General features: G+C 41.0%; 3 protein-coding genes across 3 annotated transcripts; all 3 read right to left on the bottom strand.

The window, feature by feature from the left end:
- Positions 1–14,041: 14,041 nt before the first annotated feature.
- LOC108045922 (RING1 and YY1-binding protein A) lies at positions 14,042–16,215 on the bottom strand. Its single transcript, XM_017125413.2, has 2 exons — positions 15,730–16,215; positions 14,042–14,838 (listed from the first exon to the last, which is right to left on the bottom strand). Exons 1-2 carry the CDS (start codon positions 15,866–15,868, stop codon positions 14,525–14,527), a joined length of 453 nt encoding a protein of 150 aa, XP_016980902.1. The 5' UTR covers positions 15,869–16,215; the 3' UTR covers positions 14,042–14,524.
- A 236-nt stretch (positions 16,216–16,451) lies between these two features.
- LOC108045915 (lipopolysaccharide-induced tumor necrosis factor-alpha factor homolog) lies at positions 16,452–17,881 on the bottom strand. Its single transcript, XM_017125404.1, has 3 exons — positions 17,470–17,881; positions 17,279–17,408; positions 16,452–16,851 (listed from the first exon to the last, which is right to left on the bottom strand). Exons 1-3 carry the CDS (start codon positions 17,714–17,716, stop codon positions 16,734–16,736), a joined length of 495 nt encoding a protein of 164 aa, XP_016980893.1. The 5' UTR covers positions 17,717–17,881; the 3' UTR covers positions 16,452–16,733.
- A 705-nt stretch (positions 17,882–18,586) lies between these two features.
- LOC108039614 (lipopolysaccharide-induced tumor necrosis factor-alpha factor homolog) lies at positions 18,587–19,969 on the bottom strand. The gene is made up of 2 exons (XM_017116667.2): positions 19,616–19,969; positions 18,587–18,864 (listed from the first exon to the last, which is right to left on the bottom strand). Exons 1-2 carry the CDS (start codon positions 19,954–19,956, stop codon positions 18,759–18,761), a joined length of 447 nt encoding a protein of 148 aa, XP_016972156.2. The 5' UTR covers positions 19,957–19,969; the 3' UTR covers positions 18,587–18,758.
- Between the last annotated feature and the right edge of the window lie 24 nt (positions 19,970–19,993).

Raw genomic sequence — 19,993 nt, 5'->3', positions numbered from 1 at the left:
TTTCTGCAATCATTCATTCATTCTGTAAAGACTTGTGAAAACATAAAATTTTAAAGAAAATCATTTACTTATAACGCATTCTTCACTAAAATTAGACTTAAAATGAAATTTAAATTTAAGGACTTGTTAAAACTGTAGAGAATTTGTATGTAGTTGATCGATTTTGTACTTCAATAGTTCATTCTGGGATGCGACAAATTAAGAGTAATTTGCAGGCAATACGTAAGTTTCAGATTAATTATTAAATGATTTTTGTAGTCCACTTGGGGGGATTTACTTCGAGACATTAAAGCATCTTCGTTTTCAAGCTGTAAATTATAAGCTTAATTCTGATCTGGGAATTCCCTTTCAAAGACCGCAGTCCCTTATTCGGTGTAATGTAAACCCCGGTATTGGGTTGGGTATTTCTAGTGCTATAACCTGGACCGAGCGGGCCGCTTAAGTTAGTTTTACTTAAAATTCAACTCACAAAACCTGACTTAAGCTCTCGCTGGCCGCCCCTTTCCTCCAATGCTTCCCAGTCGAGACCTGAATCGGTGTGGTCTTTCTGTTTCTGTTTCTATTTTTGTTTCTGTTTTTGTTTGTGCCTCAGCTGCGACTGCGACTGCGATTGCGACCGAACACTGGAAATGCGACTGGACCTGGCAGCGCGGTCGTGTGCCGGGCAAAATGTTGTTTAACCAACATTTGCATTCTATGAATTTTGAATTTTCTGAAACGCAGCCGTAAGAAAGCGTCTAGTCACGACAACAACGGCTATGGAGGGTTCCGGGGACCCTGTTCCGCGCTTCTGGGGTCCATGGGCCCGATGTCAGACTTTCCGACTTGCCTATTGCTTATCTTATCAATGCGTCGACGTTGGCAAACAAACGGAGCCACCCCCCAACGGGCAACCACCCACCGACCCGGCCTCATCACTTATCGGTCACGGTGGGTGGGTGGAGGAGGTGGGTTTTAGGGGGGGTTGTGGGTACTAGATTCCGGCTGAGCTGCAACTGCATTTGCGTCGTTCGGAGGGGACAGCTGCAATTGTTACACTGTGAAAAGCAAAACAATGCAATATCAATTAAATGTGTATATTAAATATGTATATCTCTATACTAATCAGACTTTTTAAAAAACTTTGCAACCCTACAATGTTTTCTTTCATATGACTGGGGTATAAAATAAAACAACTAATAAGCTCGATTGTAAAAGCCCTAAATCCTAGAATCGGAAATCGTTTTAACAATTTTTTAAATCAGCTACTTAGGCAATATCCAATACCCAATACTTTGTAACATTTTTTTTGTTGATAATTAACATGTGAAAATGTTTTCATTAACGTAATTTTTTATGTACTAAATAAAATCATGTGTAACATGTTTATTGTTTTATATTAGTTTGAATATAAAAGTGCTTTGAAGTAACATCTGCATAAAAGTACAATCTTAATACCAAATTTTGTGAGGTAAATTTAACTAAAGTGAGTTTTTAAACATTAAGTTTGATTTGTTATAAACAAACGAAGAAGAAAAAAGAGAGAATTTAACTATAATTTAGTTTTTGTTAAGAAACACAAGTACATGAACAATGTGTGATATATATTATGAACATCAGTGCCATATCTTCCCAGCGTGTGGGTCCTTCTTGTGGGGGTCTCATTAGCATGGCCGTGGCAGTTAAAGCCGTCGAGGGGGTATCCTGGGTGCCGTGCCCCGAGTCTAACTCCCATTTATCAGCGTTTTCCACACACTCGCCATGAGACGAATTCCAAAATCGATTCGATGTTGCTGCTGGGCTGTCGCTGATGTTGCTGCTGTGCTCATGTTGCTGCTGCTGCTGCTGCTGCTTACACTTGGCCGTAATGTCGCACAGGGAGTTTGAGACTCGACGGCAGTCTGGCATCCAAATGTGTTCCTTTCACACACACATATACACACACACACACACACACACACACTCAGGCCGTCGAGCAACCCTTCGCACATTTCCATTTCAGTCCCTTTCGCTGCGATTCGTTCGGTCTAGCGCTTTGAATTCGAACCCCCGTTTTTTCAAAGGACTAACTTCAAATGCCGAAAATAAATGCCCCCCTCCCCCCTCTCCCCCACAAACAGTATGCCCTGGCTTCGCTCCCTCTTCGCCAAGGGAAATGCATTCTACGTACATAAAAAAGTAGAAGGAACGAAGAAATTTTAATCCACAACGGACCCGTGTGTGTGTGTGTCCCCTGGATACCCCGTCGCATGGGTGTGTGTGTGAGTGTGTGTGTGTGCGTGTCATGGATACACATTTCGTGAATGCCGCCCAAGGTGACCAAGGAAGGATATTCGAGGCACCACCATTAGCTCTAGGACTAGCCATAGGAACGGCATCAGCACCACCAATACACCACCATCTGCAATCGCGGCAAGGTTATCACAGCAGCCACACACTCAGCTACCTGCCTCTGAATGGCGGATGTTGCATGCCGGGGATCGTTTGGCGTGGAATGTGGAAACAGGTGTCCTTGAACCGAGAGCAGGAAGCATTCGGTGACTAATCTGGGCGCTGAGTTGGAGAGTATCCCTGTGAAATCTCAGTCAAGTGGTACACTCTTTCCCAGGTCAGCTTCCTGCTTTGGAGTTTCAAATTACATTTAAGAACTATTTAAACCGCAATATTATTTTTAATTTAAAATCATTTAAAAAACAAACTTTAACTGAAACAGAAGTATAAGAAGTTCCAAGATTTTAATTAAATTGTTTTAGGTTTTTCGATTTTTAAAGATTTTTCTAAAACAAGGCTTATGTTTAATTTCAAAAATACATTTGCGTACATTAAACAAGTGAAGGATTCAGCATAATTTCTTGTTAAGAAAAAATAATAGAATACAAAACTAGATTTTAAGTTCAAAAATCAAATCAAAAATACCTATATCAAACTATTATGGCTAAAAACTATGAGGAGTAACATTAATTTTCGGGTTACAATACCGATAATAAATTATAACGACTTTTTCGTTTTACACAAGTTAAACTACCAGATTTATGCAAATTTATACAGCTTTAGAATTCCAAAGTAAATCTACATATTTAGATTTTCAAACATATTAGAGAACTTCGACTTTGAAAACCCATTCCATCCTCACAGCAACAGGGAAAATAGTGAAGCTATCGCCTGCAATGGAATGTGAGCAAAACATCCACAGCAACAACAACAAAAAGAAGAACAGCAGCGAATGTGAAACAAGCGCTGAGATACAGATACAAAACACTTATTTTTAATTTCGATGAATCACCATCGGTTTGGTTCAGTTCGCTTTGGGTTCGGTTTTGGTTTTGGTGTTTTGGTATGGTTTGGTTTGGTTTGGCTGAAATGAAATTCAGCGACGTCGCCGATGACTGCATGCCTCGGAAGATAGAAGACAGAAGACGGGAGACGGGAGAACGGAGAATTGGGGGAGCAAAGAACGGAGAACGGAGACAGAGACGGAGAACGGAAAGCCGAGAACAGGCGACAAAGGCACACAGAGAGACGTCGCAAAACAAACTGAAAGAATGCACAAAGAGCAAACAGCGATCGGTACTGGCAGCGAATCCAAACGAAACGAAACGTAACGAAAAGAGTTAAAAAAAATAAAACACTGGGGGAATATGTGAATATGTCCCCAGTCGAGGGCCCCAACCCCTCCGACATTCCAGAGACCCTACGCCAGTTGACAGAGATAAGGGGTTATCGTGGCCCTCGATGTTTGTAGTTCAGCCTCCTCGCCCGTTGGAAATTTTAGACTTTTGTTGTTCCCCTATAAACCCATCTCTTCACCCTTTTCCCCATCACGAGGTTTTGTCCCGTAGAAGCTTAAAGTCCCGAGGAAATAAGTTTATAGGTAACGTACACAGCGAAAAATATTTAAGCTTTTATCCTTAAATTTTAATTATCTTCTAGGGAAAATGTGTGCTACATTTATTATTTATTTCTGTCTTTCAAGTGTTACAATTTGATACACGATTTTTTGAATGCGTTTAAATTTGAAAACATATTGAAAGCCTTACTATTTTTAAAGTTCATACATACATTGTAAATTTTGCTTACATAGTACAAAGTACATAGTACAAAGTTATTAATTTATTTAGCTAATGTTGTTGCCAAGTCGTTGCAGCTTTGCACCAAGGTAATCTTTGCATATTAGCTGATTAAGCAGAATAACACCCAGTAATCGTTATATTTGGTTAAGATTTGAAATGTGTAAAAAATAAGGGTCGGTATAAAAAGTAAAAAACAAACAATTTTTTATATAAACAATATACAGATAGAAGTTTCGGTTCTTTGAAGTTATGACTGTGCGTTGTTGACTTAAATATTGTGCTGACATACAGACTTCAATTCCACTCAGGGGGAACATTATTTTTTCCGAGTGCCCACTTTTCAGGGATATCACAGGCAGGCAGCATCCCTTTGTCCGAAGGAGAATAGAGGAGCAGCGGAAGTGCTTTGTCGTCATTGATGTGACAACGACTTCCGCCGTCTCAGCCTGACCTGGGCAGCCCAGCCCGGCTTCCTCGTTGGCTTGGACTCCTCGCAAATATTGATTATTCGAAATTGCGTGCCATATGGGCTATGGGCTATGGTCTCTGGGCTTTCGTTTCTAAGCTCAAAGGTGAGGGGGGAACTTTGTGAGGGGGTGGCTAAGTCACCGACAACGGCGCACATCAAAGGCTTCGTCAAAGTTCTCATTCTGCGTTGCTGTTGCTGTCGTCATTTGCATTTTGGCGGGTTCCCAATGAGAAGCGAACGAAGGTCTCTCAAAATTGATTGTGAGCCGCAAAACCTGGGAAAGACCTTTTGCATATGCATGTCAAGAGTTGTCCGGCGTTCGGCATTGTTGTTGCATGTTGCTGCTGCTGCTGTTGTTGTTCTTGCATATTGCTGCTGCTGGTGTTGGTGTTGCTGTTGCCAATGTTGCTGCTTCGCCTGTTGCTGCTTGGCTTCGGCTGGCAGCCGGGTTTCTGTGTCAGCCACCTGCCTGCCTGCCTGCTTGATCCGCCTTAGGATCTTTGCGACTCGTTTTAGCCCCTTGCCCGCCCCTCGCCCCCCAATCCTCACGCCTTAACCCGCTCCTGTTAATTGCAAAGGCTGACCGATGCCACGCCCCGAAATGAATATTAAAATGTGTTGCAACAAATGCGAAAAACGCATAAATAAGTTAAAACTGTTGGTCACCGCAGCCAGGAGACAGGATAGCACTTCCTTTTGACCACAGCATTATCATCGAAAAGGGACAAACTACAGCTGCATTTTTAGTGCCATTTTAGATGCTCTTTATTAATTTTGTCTTTAAATATGTGATAAAACAAAAACCAATTTAAGGATTAATATCTACAAATTTAAAGTTATTTATGATTTATTATTTATGATTAAAAAAGCTAGAAGGTTTAAATGAAGTTGCTTATGGGAAAATATTACAATAGTGCCATGGCCATAATTGCATTGTTATGATAAAGTAGAGACTTTTTTTTAATTAATTCAACAACCTTATAAACATTATAAACACATTTAAACCAATAAAACAGTTGTACTGGTAGAATATAACAATACATTCTAAATTAAGAATAGGTCATACATTTTTAGACACAATTTCTTTGACACAATGTTTGTGCAACTCTTTCATTCTCAATCGGATACCTAATGAATTTTATTTTTGAACAAATTTTTTACAATAGTACGTGCTGTCAACAATTATAAGAACATATGTCTCAATGTTTCTTTAAAATATCATAATGAATGTGAATTATGGGAATACAAAAAATTAATATTTCGCGAAACTAAAAATCAAAACAAAATGGGTGTCCTGTCCTGCCAGGCTCATTGCTGGGTTTCAATCACCAAAAATTAATACAGATCCGCGTGCATCCTGTCTAAGTTAAGGTTAGGGTATTACTCTTGCACAAAAATAGGCAACCAAATCAAATGTAACCAAATCATTATCCACAGCCACACAAAAATATGTGCGTGCAACAAAAATGCAATCGGAATCGGAATTGCTGATGGCGATGTGGCGATTGTGTTGCTGTTGCTGTTGCACATCGGTGTTGCTGCCGTTGATGGAGTTGCAGCTATTGCTGCTGCAGTCGTACAGTACATGGTCGGAATATATTGTATATGCTTAATGGTGGGCGGTGGGGCGTGTGCGTGTGTTTTGGGGGTGGTCCTGTATTGCGGGCTGGGGTATTTTTGGGGTTGCATTTGGTGGACAGGAAACTTGATAAGTTGCCCAGTACAAAGGAAATGCATGAAATGTGCATGGAATGCACTGTGTCTGTGGCTGCCATGTGTGTGTGCGGATAATTGCAATGTTTGATTATCTCACGCCTGCCCCAAAATGTAGGCAATAAATAATTAAAGTGCTATTTCAACTTTTTTCAGCCTGTTTTAAAATTCCTAAATTCCTTGAATAATACAGAATGCCAAATTTGCATTTTATTTACTTCTTTATGGGCAATGAGCCCTATTTTGGCTGTTTAACTTTAGCACGACCGTTGTGTTTTCAAAACGTATTTCAAGCTCATTCAGCAACTAAGAGATATATTCAGCAGGCCCCACTCACAGATACTACTCACCAATACCTTGGTCTTAAAGAGAGAATTCGTACTCTCCCCCTCTCTCTCTCTAGGTCTCTCTCATTTTCTCTCAACTACCCACCACTAGGTTGCGACGAGCGCAGTTGGAGGGGGACAAATCCGCCCCAGAAAGTATCTCAATCGCTCGACCCGCTCTCATCCACTCGATTTTCCACATACTTGCCGGGGCGATTGGCGCCAGCAAGTTTGGATTTCGTTGCCAATGCCTCCATGGGCCACATTTATACGGCGCATTTTGGTGGCGGACGCGCCATAAAGTAGCGGGTTCTTTTATCTGCCGCCTGCCTGTGTTGAATTTCATCGATTTGATGATACTTTTCGGGGCGGCGCGCCAGCAAGTATGGGGAAATGTCAAACGCTCGACGGCGTGGCGGCGAATTCGCTACTTGATGGCTGCCTCAAATGGGCGCTGCTCCCCCCGCCCCGCCCCCTTGGAGCCGTAGATGTTGTAGCTGTAGCTGTAGATGTATCCGTAGCTATAGCCATATAGCTATTGCTGGAGCTGGCCGTCTTGCCTGGCCGCCTTGCCTTTCGTTGCCGTTTGCGTTGCCGTTGCCGTCGCCTTCCCTCCATTTTGCTCCATTCTGCCAGGGCTGCAATTGCCGGATTCTATATAGTACTCCATATACATAGTACTCCCGACTGTATCTGGTAATCCCAGCTATTTGGTATTTCAAACTGTAATCCAAAAGTTATACGGCCGAACCCTTAACTTGCGAGTATAAAGTTTACCTTTTAAAGGAACCGAATGTACTTCTGACAACAATCCCACCTCTGTCTTATATGATTATTGACTTTGGGCATAATAATACTAAAGAAGTCCTGACGAAGCTTTTTATTTCTTATTCCTAAATTGTTACCATATTTTAGTTTTTTTATTTTATTACTAAAGAAACACTAACAAACAATTACAAATACAAAAACGTTTAAAAACTCTTATTGTATACCTAATTATATTATATTTTGCTCCAGGGCAGCGATTCTATTGAACTTTGTACTCCCCGGAAGTTACATACGCTTTTCTCGGGGGCGGGGCCACATTCTTATCGGGCCTCCGTCAGCTGTACAAACCGAAAAATATCACTTAATTTTCGGTGTTCGCTGATAAGGAAGCACACTTCGCTCTGATCGGAGATAGGCGCTGCTTCGTATGACCCATTTCGGATTCAAGCGATGGTCCGAAATAGTGCAGTCCATGATAGATCGAGTGGGATCCTGATGGGTAATCAATCTCTCAAAAATTACCGTACGGAAACTGAAAATTATACATCGATCTTTTATATACAAATTATATTGTTATAAATTTATTTTATAATGTTATATAATGTTTTTCAAATGTGTTCTCAATAGATCATTACTATCATTTAAGTAGTATATAGAAATGATTGGTTGTGCGAACAGTAAAGCGTTTTTATTTATTTTGTGTGGATCTTACAATCTTACAGTGGTTAATTTTTTTACTCATATGACATTCTGAGCACCTCAAGATTCCGGAAACTTACTGGTTAGCTCGCACGGGGTCACCTATTCATGTATTTATAAATAAAGTCTCCATTGGAGTTGGTTCAGCTGTTCGTGGGTGTCCAACTTTGGGGCCTTCGCGGGTGTCAATACTGTGGAGTACTCCAATATTTGTTCGGATATTTCGGAGCTGCTGCAGCCCTGGGAATCTTTGCCCGTTTGTGCTGCGCTGTCGCCTGGCAAGTATTTTTCTTTCTTGGACTTGGACACATAGCGTTCGTCCGTGAATTTTCTTCCCCGTCAGCAGCTGCAAATACAGGGTGCCTCACCGATCGCGTACCGCCCCTCATCCCGTCTATATCAACTCCCCCACCACCCCCTCTCCATACCCTTTAAACAAGCAGACGAACTTCGCCCCAAGGCTGGGTCTCCGTTTCTCCAGTTCTCTGGTTTCTCAGCACGCAGCGGGAAAAAGCAACAAAAATATTGTTTTTTCTCTCGAGTTGCTCGTGGCCCTGTATTCCCAAATATATGTATGGATGTCCAACGGCAGAGCGACTGTGTGTGTGTGTGTGTGTCGGGCAACTGAGCGTGTGTGCGTGCAAGTGTGCGAGAGTTTAAGCTTAAAGCTATTGTACACTTGGTGTGCCGTGTCTGCCTCCCCTCCTTTCTTCTCGACCGCCCCACCCCGCCCGGCTCTTCTTCGTCCTCTCCTTCGTCCTCGTCCTCGGCGGCCTGTCGCTGTCCTTTCAGCCGGAGCCAGCAAGCAGCCAGGCAGGATGGAGAGTTCGTGTATAGTGACGGAGGGATACACTTCCATGTTTTCTGTACTTTTCTTACCCCTATTTTTCACAGGATTCTTTTATTTAATCCAACTATCGAAGGGGTCGTAGAAATCTGTAATGAATTAGCTTAGACAAACAATTCAATTCTGAATCTTTATTTATAATATGTTATGGGATACTTTTAAATATACTACTATTATCCCTCACAATATTACTATGGAAATGTATTAAAAATTCTTATTTAAAAAATAATAAATTTTAAAAATATTCTTATTATGTTAAGGTACTCTAAAGTGAGATACAATTTTCTGATATAAGAGTCCAATTTATTATTGTCGAGTCTAACAGTTCGCTATTCCACCTCTTAACTACAATGTTTTTTTGAGGAACCAATTCACAATAGATAATTTAGAACTCAGCTAACTAATCAAATAATACATTAATCACAAAAAGGAAATATTTAACAAGATTTTTCTAAAAATTCATTGTTTGTTAATGAGTTTAACTACTATCTTCACAAGGTACTTTCTTTCCATTCTTCATATCAAAGTTGAGTTACCCACTTGGATTAGGGTGTCCCACTAACGTTGCCTTTGCTGTTGCCAGTGTCGCCATCACCATCGCCATCGTAGTCATCGCAGCCAGCTGCCTCTGCCCTGCCACGCCCCCTCCACAGCCCTCGCCCCAAGTCGCCGAGTCTCCATAGAAGTCTCTGGTTCTTCTGTCCCTGGTCCTACGCTTTTGCCAACGCATTTTTGTTTTGTTTAGAGCGCAAGTTATGCGGGCGCCAAGGAGGAGAAATCGAGAACCGAGAGCCATGAGGAGATGCAGATGGGGGGAGGGGGCAGATGGGGAATGCCTCTTGGTACTCGACACATGCCGACAGGTATCGAAAATGTTACCCAAAATGCAGCTCAGCGCGTTCGCAGGGAAAAATAGAGGACACACACTGTGAAACGGAAGAATTGAAGCTGGCGGCAAAAGTTTGTAGGCAAAGTTGTTCTTTAAGCTGACTTCACCTGACGTCAGACAGCACGCCGGAAGAGGCAGCCGAGCAATCACACCACCCCAAAACGCCCCGGTCTCGGTCCCAGCGCAAGTCCAGGTCCACCCCCTAAGGCCACCCCCACCCACCCGGGGTTTTTCCCCGGCACACGCACCTTTACACATTTTTCCACTTCCCTTTCATTCCTCCGCTGGGCTCGGGACTCCGGCTCTCGGGCCAAATGAAAAATTGCACACGCGGGAATTTGATTTTAACATGAGAAATAAACACAATGAAGCTGACGGCCCAAACGGGCAGGACAAGGCGCTTCGAGGGGGGTCCGAGGGGCTGCCAAGGACCCGAGGGGGTGATGGTGACACTGCGATTGTCGTACATTCTTCGCTCTTCGAGGAACTTTAATTTTCAACTTTAATTAAGGCAAGAAGCGTATGCCACACTTGCTCCACAATTTATGGCTTAACCTGGTTCTTTAAAAGCGGGCTAAAATGGTAAAATGCATTTAAGCTTAGTATACTGCAGCTGAAAGACAGTTGTATAAAAAAAGGTTCACGAAATAATGTGAAAACCTAATTCAAATGGAAAAGTTATTGAAGACCAACAATATGTTACGAATTTAAACAAAAGAAATGTACTTAAACCTAATTTGAAATTATTCAATGAACCTTTTTTGTATTTCTTGTATAAATCTCTGATGAAATTGATTAGAGAAATATAGTAAATATTTTAAACAGATTATTTACAGTTCGGGAATTCGATAAAAAAGTTTGAAAAATAATGGACATTTTCATAAATAGTACAAGTAAAAAGCGGTTTTTTGAGCAGGTGTTGTTATTGATAATACACATTCGAAAGACTCTAAGTACTGGATTAAAGAATTTTTAATTATCCTATGGTTCCGAAAACGAAATTTCAATTAGTAGTGATTTACTTGACAGACAGTAATGGGTGACGAATAATAATTTCTTGGTGCATAAAATTCGACGTGCTGTGGCACATTTGAAACAGATAAGCGGCAGCGAATTTTCCTATTCCAGCACAGTTTTCCATCTCCTTCCCCAGCGCCCTTCCTTCCAATCCTTTTGGCAGCCACCCCTTTTGGATAGATGGTGTTTTACGTTGGTCGCATTCCTTGCCTAATGCTGGAATTTCAATTTTAAAGACTAACTTGATTACCACGAGGGGTGAGGCACATGGAGGGTAGTTCCCCATTGTCTCTCGCATGAGTTGGCCCAAAGTTACTCGCAAGGATCAAAGTGACATAAGTTTGCCGTTTGCTACCAGCTTCGGATTCCGAATCGGCTTTAGCTTTAGCTTCATCTTCATTTTCATCTTCGGCTCCAATTTATTTAATGCCTGCAAAAGTTTTTAATGTAATTAAAATGGCTAAAGCCTAAAGAGTGTTTAAAACTGGGAGCTATCGCAGCTTTAAGGGGATTCCCCCCCTCTCCACTCTTTTTGTTATCTAACACCCACCCACACACTCACACACACGTAGAGATTCAGACACACGTGCGCGTTGTGCCATAAAGTGCTCAAGTTACTTGCTGGGATTACCAGACCCACATTCTGCGCCACCCCCCTAATCCTCCACCCCCACTTCTTTTGCAGGCGATCCTCGCACCGGACCACGCGGCGTATGCGTCATGCGAAAGCAATGCCCAGCAGCAGCAAGGAGTTTTAACATTTTCCAAATGCTGCAACGTTGATTTTCTTTTTTCTCGCTCCTCCGAGCAAAACGAGAATTTCCAACTACACACAAGGACGGAGGACGTGGGACGAAGGACGCAGGACGAAAGACCGGTTGGGTGGCACAGGATGTGCGGACGGTCGCACAGATGAGGCGGAAGCACGGACAAACAAACGGATAAGAAGGCGGAGGGCCACGAAGGACGAATGGCAAAAGGACGAGGACACGGAGGAGCTGGAGCTGGCGCTGGAGCCAAAGAACGAAGCGCACATGGAAGATAAGCGCACAGAGTGTGGCGCTGATAACGCAGGTCCTGCTGCCTGTGGGGCAAACTAGAGGGGTGGAAAATGTGAGGGGGGAGTATGTCGTGCGGCGTGGTGGGAGGTCCTGTGAATTTTAACATTTTAGAGAAAATACGAACGAGAGAATTTCGAACGCCGAGCTAGAAGTCTGAAGCGAATTGCGCGAGGGCTGTGAATGGGTATGAGATGTGGGTGAAATTGTGTGCGTCTGTATGTGAGTACAGTCATGCTTTCCTACACCGACTTTTGTTTAGGTTAATTAAAGTCAAATTAATATTAAGGAAAACTAACTAAGCTTATTGTTTGTTATTTGTATGTCAAAAAATGAAACGTCTTTATAACTTGCAGATTAGTATTACACTTAACTTAGACTAAACATACGACTAAATATATACAGAATAAATAAATTTGTTCTTCTTAAAGTAATTGTTGTACAAATAAACAAAATAATATTTCCAAAGCTTTAAGCTTTTATTTAATAAGAAAACTATAGCAGGGAATACATTTGGTGAAAAATATTTGACTTTTCAAAAAAATCTATTTGCCGAAATTGTAACTTTACAGTAACTTTAGTTTTACAAAAACTTTTGTATTGCCTACACAACTGCCTATAAACCATTTTCAGAGAAAAGTTAAAAAAGGGAATCACTTAGTTATTAATAAATAGTCAACTAATTTTAAAAACCTTATTTTAGTGTTTTATGAAAGGTTTATTGTTAAAATTAAAACATATTGAACATTAAACGGGGGTTTTTTTTCAATAAAGAAATTTCGGAAAGGTAGAAATCTACCCATATATGAGTTTTAAATGAGACAGATGGCGATTCGAGTTAGGGAAGTTGGACTGTGGCAGCATAGCTGGAACGAAACAATTTGTAATTTATTTGCAAAGCGTGCGATGTGCTCCGGCTCTGTGCGAAAAGTTGAGGCAGCTGCCAAAGGCGTAGCCATCGACCAGAGACAGTGGCTCCGGCTCCAGCTTCAGCTTCAGCACCAGCTCCTGTTCCCATTTTCCGTGCATCTGAAACCGAAACCCTGGTCTGATCTGGGGCCCGAAAACTCGAGGCTGGGAGCACGCGTAAGCAGATACCCAGATACAGATACAGATGGTGCCCCCCTTCCCGTCCGGAACACACAGCAAAGCACACACACACACACATAGCGATGGGGGAGGGGGAGGGTAAGGCGACGCGTGGGTGGTCCTGGGTCCTGGGGAAACGGTGGATGTACTGGCATTCACGCAGGGTGGTTCTCCCTGCTCCCTTGCTCTTTAAAGACCTTTAAACTTTAAGCCGAATGTCAGCCATAAAAAGAATCAAAAATAAAACATGGCAGCAAAAGTTTAGCAAGTCGGATAAGCTCAAATAAAAAATATTAAACTGAAATCTTAAAGACAGGAGACGACAGCGATTTGGATTAGCATTTTCGAAATTTATTTAATGTATTTTATAATGCTTTAAAAGTTTATGCTTTACAATTGGAATTCAAGTTTTAACTATCCGTGTGTTCTTGTGTGAGTGCGGCTTTAATTGCTTTTGTTTAATTTTTGTCTTTGTTGTTGCTGTTGATTAATGCTCAACTGGCCAAGCATTTGGAATACAAACTGTTCATATTAATTGTAAATGTTTACGATAATCCAAGTTGAAGTTTGTCTATTGGAAGTTACTCTTTGACTACAGTCGGCAGTTTTGAGGAGTGTGTGTGAGTGTTTTTGTGTGGCTAAATAATCTATCTCAAAATACAAATATCAAGCACTTTATAAACCATTATATCCGTTATCCAATATTAAATACAATCGTTCATATCAAAATTCTTTTTTTTTCATTGTTTGTTTGCTAAGTAATTATTGCTATGGTGGAAGAGCGTTTAAGCTCTGCTAAGTACAAAATTCTCTTCTTGCGAGTTGGAGTATTCGTCTATTGTTTGCTGGGAGGATCTCCAGGGTGAAAATCAAATGAAAATCGGGCTCGGGCTGGGTGCGTCAGTGGGCGTCTATATATCTGGTTGGTAACGCTTAATCAGTCTTGTATACAAAAATAATTAAAATTAGCAAATTGTCTACAACCAAGCTACGTGGCTCTCTCCACCCTACTCTTCGTTGTCAAGCATTATCTAGTCAAAAAAAAGGATAGTTTATAATAGTTACACAAACCATTGGAGATGGGCGCTGCTAGTGGAACATTGAGATTAGCTTGCACTTAGTTAAACCATATTTTAATTGGACACTTACAAAACAAATGATATCTTTGTTGAACATGTACACGGCGGTTATACATAGTTGCCTTTTCATCAATAAATTAGGAATTAGAGTAGCAGAATTAAATTACAACTAAAATTACGATACGAGACAGAGATATTCAGGGAACTCATGCATCGCTATATACAGGGTTTAGCGCATTTAAAGATTGGATTTGGAGAGCGTCGTGTAAATGCAATCGACTCGCCGTCGCTTCGCTTTGCTTCGCCATCTTGGCCTGGGCTGGAAGTCATGAACTTGTGGGGCGTGGCTTTCTGGGGCTTTAAACGTGGCCTAATACTTGGTAACTTAAACGGATTTCGATTTACAATTGTTATCGCCAGGGGCCTAACACTTAGAATTTACAACTTGTAACAGGGGACCGGGAACCGTGGCGTAGAATATCGTGGAGCTGGGCGTGGGGGCCTGGAGTCCTCCGCCCCCTCTAACTCCGGCTGTCGTTGCTCTCGCTGAAGCTCTGCTCGCTGGACTCGCGCCGGCTGCTCACCGGCTTGGCCTTGTACTCTGTGATGAACACGGTCACCGAGTTGACCGTCACCTCGCGCGTCTGCGCCGTCGACCGGTCCACGTTCTTCAACCGGGCCGGGTACCGCTTGTGCCGCTGCCGGTCGTGCCCGCTGCCATGCCGCGATCCGGAGGCGGACTTCCCGTTGGGCATGTTGGCGCTGGCGCCCGGCAAAGTGGCGGCCTGCTGTGCGACTAGCGCTGAGTTCAGGCGCGGCTTGCGCGTGGAGGTTCCTGGGGACAAAAGGTTCATAATGTTAGTGAGTGACCCAGTAATTTCACATTAGTCAGACGTGTTTCGGTTTTCACTTTTACGCAACTGGCTCGAATTCGGTTAAACCTTGATGCATTACGCATTATTTATATGTCTGAATAAACTCTAGTTTAGCTAACTTAAAATATTATTTCAATTTAAAAGGTTAATTAAATTAAACCACATTTTTTTAATAAATTTGTTTTATGGCTAATATTCTTCTATATCTTGAATAATCTTAGTCTATTAAGATATTTTTAAAATAAAAAGCAATATAAATAATTACAACTGCAAGATACAAATTTGAAGTTAATATTATCTTTCAGATTGTATCAGAAATTTGAGCTTAAAATAGTGTACAATTTTTAAATCAGTCAATAATTAGTTTTTTAATAATACATTTGTTCATGATCCATATTATTTTTATTTATTATATAAATGTTTCTTAACCAAATTGTTTGAGCGAATTAAGTCCAAAAGTAAAATCGATTTGTTATTTGTATTGTTTTTGTATTGTGACAAATAATTTTAGATAAGCCTCAGCAACCATTAAATATAAATTTTAGTAGTAATATTATTTATGATGACTAATTGATAATCTGACTAATCTTCACAAGTATTAGTAAGCTCGATTGTTTTTTATGGTTTACTACTTTTTGTTTTGCCTTAGTAATGTATCTACTAGATACATCTACTACTGATGTTTACATGAATCACAATTTGTGTCCTGGCAGATAGCTCTATATAAAGCCATTCAAAAACAGTTCAATAGCCGAGTTGAGAAAACGAAAACCGGAACGCGTCGGGCAATCTTGGGAATCGGGCGATTCGGGAACCGGGGGAATCGGGAATCTGAAATCGGGGTCACTCACCTTTCCGCACGTCGCACATGCGACACTTGAAGGCCTCCGCCGAGTTTCTATACGTGCAGACGCTGCAATCCCAAAAGTTCTCCTCGATCACCTTCGCCTGCCGCTTTTGTCGTCGCACCGGCGAGGATTTCTTGTCCATAATAGAGGGAAACCAACCTGGCTGGCTGGTAAAACAATCCGACGAATTGCAGCTGAAAATGCCCGACTTTTCCCTCTGCCGCCGCCTCTGCTCGCCCCTGCTGCGCTGCAACTGCGCTGCTTGGGTGCTCTGCTCTCTCTCTGCTCCTCGGCCTGTTTTGTTGTTGTGCGCCCACTTTTGCCACGCCCTCGCACACACACACGCACAACGGTGGCTCAGTGGAGATTCGCTGCGCTTTTGGCACGCATTTGTTGTTTAATTCAAGGGTTTTCGGTGGCTTTTTGTTGTGAAAAAAACTTTCTGCAATTGTCTTTTTGGCTGCGGCAGCAATGCCATATCGCGGAATTGCTCAATACGGTGTTATCGATATATCGATTGAATGGGGAAAACAGTGTTGGCAAGCGTTGATTTCTATGCGTTCTGGCAACGCTTCTGCCCACTTGGGCGCCAAAGTTATTATAATTTGAAACTACTTGTCATTTGTTTTTGTTTGCTTTTTATTGTCAAGCCAAGCGAAGATTCCGCCCACGCTATTATTTTTTTAGCCAGCCAAAGGCCAGCTGCTTCAGCAACAATGGGAAGGTAAGCGGTTTTGCCTATGTTTATTATAGTGTTTATCGCTTTAGTGGAAGTGGGAAATCTTTTAACTTATTTTTAGCCACCTCAAATACTCTTAACTAATTGATGACCATTTTCTGCTTCCCTTTAGTTTATCTTTAACGCTTTGCGTCTTAGCCATTGGCTTCTGTACAACCTTAATTTATTCGCAGACAAACATCAGCTGATTTGTGTTTGCATATAACTTCCAACGGTTATATCTCTTTTTATCCGTCTTTTTAGATCACATCTTATCGCAGTCTTATCTTCAGTTCATTCCTTTTGGATTGTAGGCTCCCAGGAAGGTGTTACATTTGCGACAATAGTGGTTTCCTGTGCGACAACTATTCATGCAATAGGGGACGAAACAAGCGCAACAGCAAAAACTGAAACATTTAAAAACAAAAATAAATCTTTAATATTACTATTGAACATATATAATTCCGTTACCCCTAAAAATACTTTCCAGACTTCTTTAAGGATTTAATTTATATATATTTTAAATTTTAGTTTTTTAGAATTTTCTGCATTAATAATGAATTTACAATTTTGAATATAAACTTGAACCAACTGTAATATATAAGAATTTAATAGATATTATTAAATGTTGTGTAAGTTTTTCTATATTGTGAGTTTCTCGGCTTGAGTAATTTAGGAGGAACTACATTGAAATACATTCAGTTGTTTGAAATAAAACGAAGTGTGAAAAAAATATGTCTATATATATAAATGTAAGACTTTAAAAATATCTACCCCGATTTGTTAACTATTTACGTATAATTTCTAATATTGTTTCAGAGGAACCTAACTTACCCCACTAAGCAGAGAAGACCTGCAACCATATGCGTCCTAGAATTAGCTGTGTGAGTCATCCTCGTGGTTTTGTGGGCACCACAGGCGGGGCAGAGGACCCTACTTCGATTTGGACCGAGATTCAGGGCATCTGCAATATCAGAAGTGACGTCAGCAGAGCTTCATACTCGAATTACTAGCAAACTACCAACCGATCGGAACCACAGTAGGTGGCTGCAATGCTGGCTGCTCGACAACAACCACTGGCGGCAGTGATGGGGCAATCGCTGGTGCGGAAACCACCGGAACCACTGGAACCGAGATGGCCATGTCGTACGATGGAGGTGCCTCCACGTGCAGACTCATGGGATTGGCCAAATCCCTCGTTGGCGTCGGCGAGGGGGCACTCGGGGTGTTGAAATCCACTTGCGGATACAGCATGGCTCGCTTCTGGTCCATATTTAAAACAAAACACTATCAAACCCGAGTTCGAGTGCGAAGTTCAGCTGCTTTTTTTCTTGACAATGAGTAAGAGATTCCGGTTCCACGTTCAGCCGATGGAGTGGTTTTGTTTACTTTGCGTATTTACTACTAGACGGCGTCTTTTGCACTTCGCTCGGCGCTCGCAACTGCCAGTAAATTCGGATCCAGGTAAAGATTCAGTTTCGGAATCGCAATTCAAGTTGTTGGCTCAGATCGGAGCGAGCTTGAAAAAGCTTTCAGCCGATTGAGCAATCTTTTTTGGGCTGTTGCAAAACCGAAAGTATCTCTCGAAATGTGTTTACCGAGCTTTATCTAATGCACACAGTGAATATCACTGTTTATCTAACTTATCTCTCGTAGGAGAATAGGATGTCCGATAAACATTCATATATATGCAGATACAAAAATGTCGGTAATTAAGTAAGCTTTGGGTAAGTAAATAAAAAAGTTATCAAACGCTCTAGATCGTAGTATTAAAAATACTCCAAAAAGCGACGCAATTAAATAATAAAATATAAGTGCGGCTAATTAGTGCAATATTATTTTTGTATTATTTAATTGCAACGCTTTATGGAGTATCATTAAAATAGTTAGAGTTGCACATTTTTTTATATTACGATCAAAATTGCTTAATAATTTTTAAACATTATTCTTATTTTAAGAACGAGTTTCACTTTTGCCATTTTTCAGTTTACTTCTAAAAGATTAAATTAGCAAATAATAATGATTTTATATATTTTTTATATGTAGTTTATTTTTTTTAGATATTTGGTTTATAATTGCAAAATTTAATTATAAATAAATGAGTTCGTTACTAAATCTTGTGGTTGATTAAATTTACTTTGCATATATTTTTTCAATTAAACTCTCTCACAAATTAAAGCTTTTGAAATACCAGTTTAAATGTGAAATACTTGATGTTGGTTCAGTTTGCTTGTTGCAGACCTTTTATTAACTAATTACTTGAAGAAAATGTGTATACATGAAAGGAGCGGTTAGACGAAAATTCCTCAGTTGCTCACTTGCGATCGTAGGTGCCCAAATAACGATCGCACATGCCACAGTAATGATTCGTGTTCATGCAGCTGGAAATGCAATACGGCAGACACACACAGCAGTACAGCCTGTAATAAAACGATAGAACCGAATAAATGAGTCATTGATAAGTGAAATCCACACTAAAAACCATAAGATTATCTTTTTTTCACATTAAAATAAAATCTTGAGTTAATGCTTAAAATATACTACTTTCAATAAAGTTGTTTAAATATTCTTACTCCAAGGTACTTATTAGAATATATCGTTTGTTCTTAAGTCATTAAATACAGCATTGATAAGCACTTAAATATAGAATATAAGTTAATTCCTGGCATAGATTAAAGGAAATATAAAAATAGTGCGGGTCATTAGTAAATACAATGCCAAATATAGAATATCCACTTTCGAAACCGATAACTAATTTCTTTATAAGTGGCAACCTGTTAAATAGATGTTAATCTAGGTCATTTATACGATAAAATTTCAAAATAATAAAGATTACATATTGATTTTATGAGCCACATTTGCAGAATTATTTGATGTCTGCTTTATTTTTGGACAACCATGAATATTCAATTGGGGCAGTGGTTGCTTAATTATGAAGCCTAATTGCCTACCACGCAATTTTATCTTTTCTGTATACTTACAGAAAAAAGTTGAAGTTAGCTCACTTTGTTGATAAGCATAAATATCGAAATATGTCAAACCGAATGGTTCATTCTTTATGCTGCTTTTGCTATGCTATTCATGTTCTCCACATATGGATGAGATTTCAATACGGATTGCATTGCAAGATTGACCAATACCTAGTTTTATCTACTTCATCCGTTTACTTACTGGAACAGGCACAACAACAGGGCGATCAGATGGGTGCGCGAGTTGGGCTTGTAGGAGACCCGTGTCCTGGCGTAATTGTGGCAATGCGGGCACTGGACATCCATGGGTTCCGGGCCGTAGGGCGATGTGGGCACCACCACGACCGTGTGGTGGGTGGTGGTGGTGGTTGCTGGCTTCGGATCGGCTGTTCCTGGTGCCGTGGTCTCCGCCGAAATCGATGTGGCCTGGTCGTAACTGGGCGGCGCCGGCGGCAGGAGCTGCTGGTGCTCGGCAGGAGCCGCCTGCAACTCGGCGGATCCCTTGGGCGCCTCCAAAGGTGCAGCCGGATAAACGGGCTCCATATTATGGCCTTTCTGGGTGTGTGAATCGCTGGAAAAT

The sequence above is a fragment of the Drosophila rhopaloa genome, unplaced genomic scaffold (genome assembly GCF_018152115.1).
Source record: "Drosophila rhopaloa isolate 14029-0021.01 unplaced genomic scaffold, ASM1815211v1 contig_115, whole genome shotgun sequence".
Classification (NCBI taxonomy): Eukaryota; Metazoa; Arthropoda; class Insecta; order Diptera; family Drosophilidae; genus Drosophila; species Drosophila rhopaloa.
Note: the sequence above shows the minus strand (reverse complement) of the source record. Positions and strands in the feature narration are given on the sequence as shown.

What these genes read in the sequence shown, in the direction of transcription:
- LOC108045922 (XM_017125413.2), bottom strand. Translation starts at nt 15,868, where the DNA reads ATGGACAAGAAATCCTCGCCGGTGCGACGACAAAAGCGGCAGGCGAAG. An exon ending in CATGTGCGACGTGCGGAAAG is followed by an intron (nt 14,839 to 15,729) that starts GTGAGTGACCCC and finishes TTTTGTCCCCAG; the next exon opens with GAACCTCCACGCGCAAGCCG.
- LOC108045915 (XM_017125404.1), bottom strand. Translation starts at nt 17,716, where the DNA reads ATGGACCAGAAGCGAGCCATGCTGTATCCGCAAGTGGATTTCAACACC. An exon ending in ACCTACTGTGGTTCCGATCG is followed by an intron (nt 17,409 to 17,469) that starts GTTGGTAGTTTG and finishes CTGATATTGCAG; the next exon opens with ATGCCCTGAATCTCGGTCCA. An exon ending in GGTCTTCTCTGCTTAGTGGG is followed by an intron (nt 16,852 to 17,278) that starts GTAAGTTAGGTT and finishes TAAATGTTTCAG; the next exon opens with TTTTTGCTGTTGCGCTTGTT.
- LOC108039614 (XM_017116667.2), bottom strand. Translation starts at nt 19,956, where the DNA reads ATGGAGCCCGTTTATCCGGCTGCACCTTTGGAGGCGCCCAAGGGATCC. An exon ending in CTGTTGTTGTGCCTGTTCCA is followed by an intron (nt 18,865 to 19,615) that starts GTAAGTAAACGG and finishes GTTTTATTACAG; the next exon opens with GCTGTACTGCTGTGTGTGTC.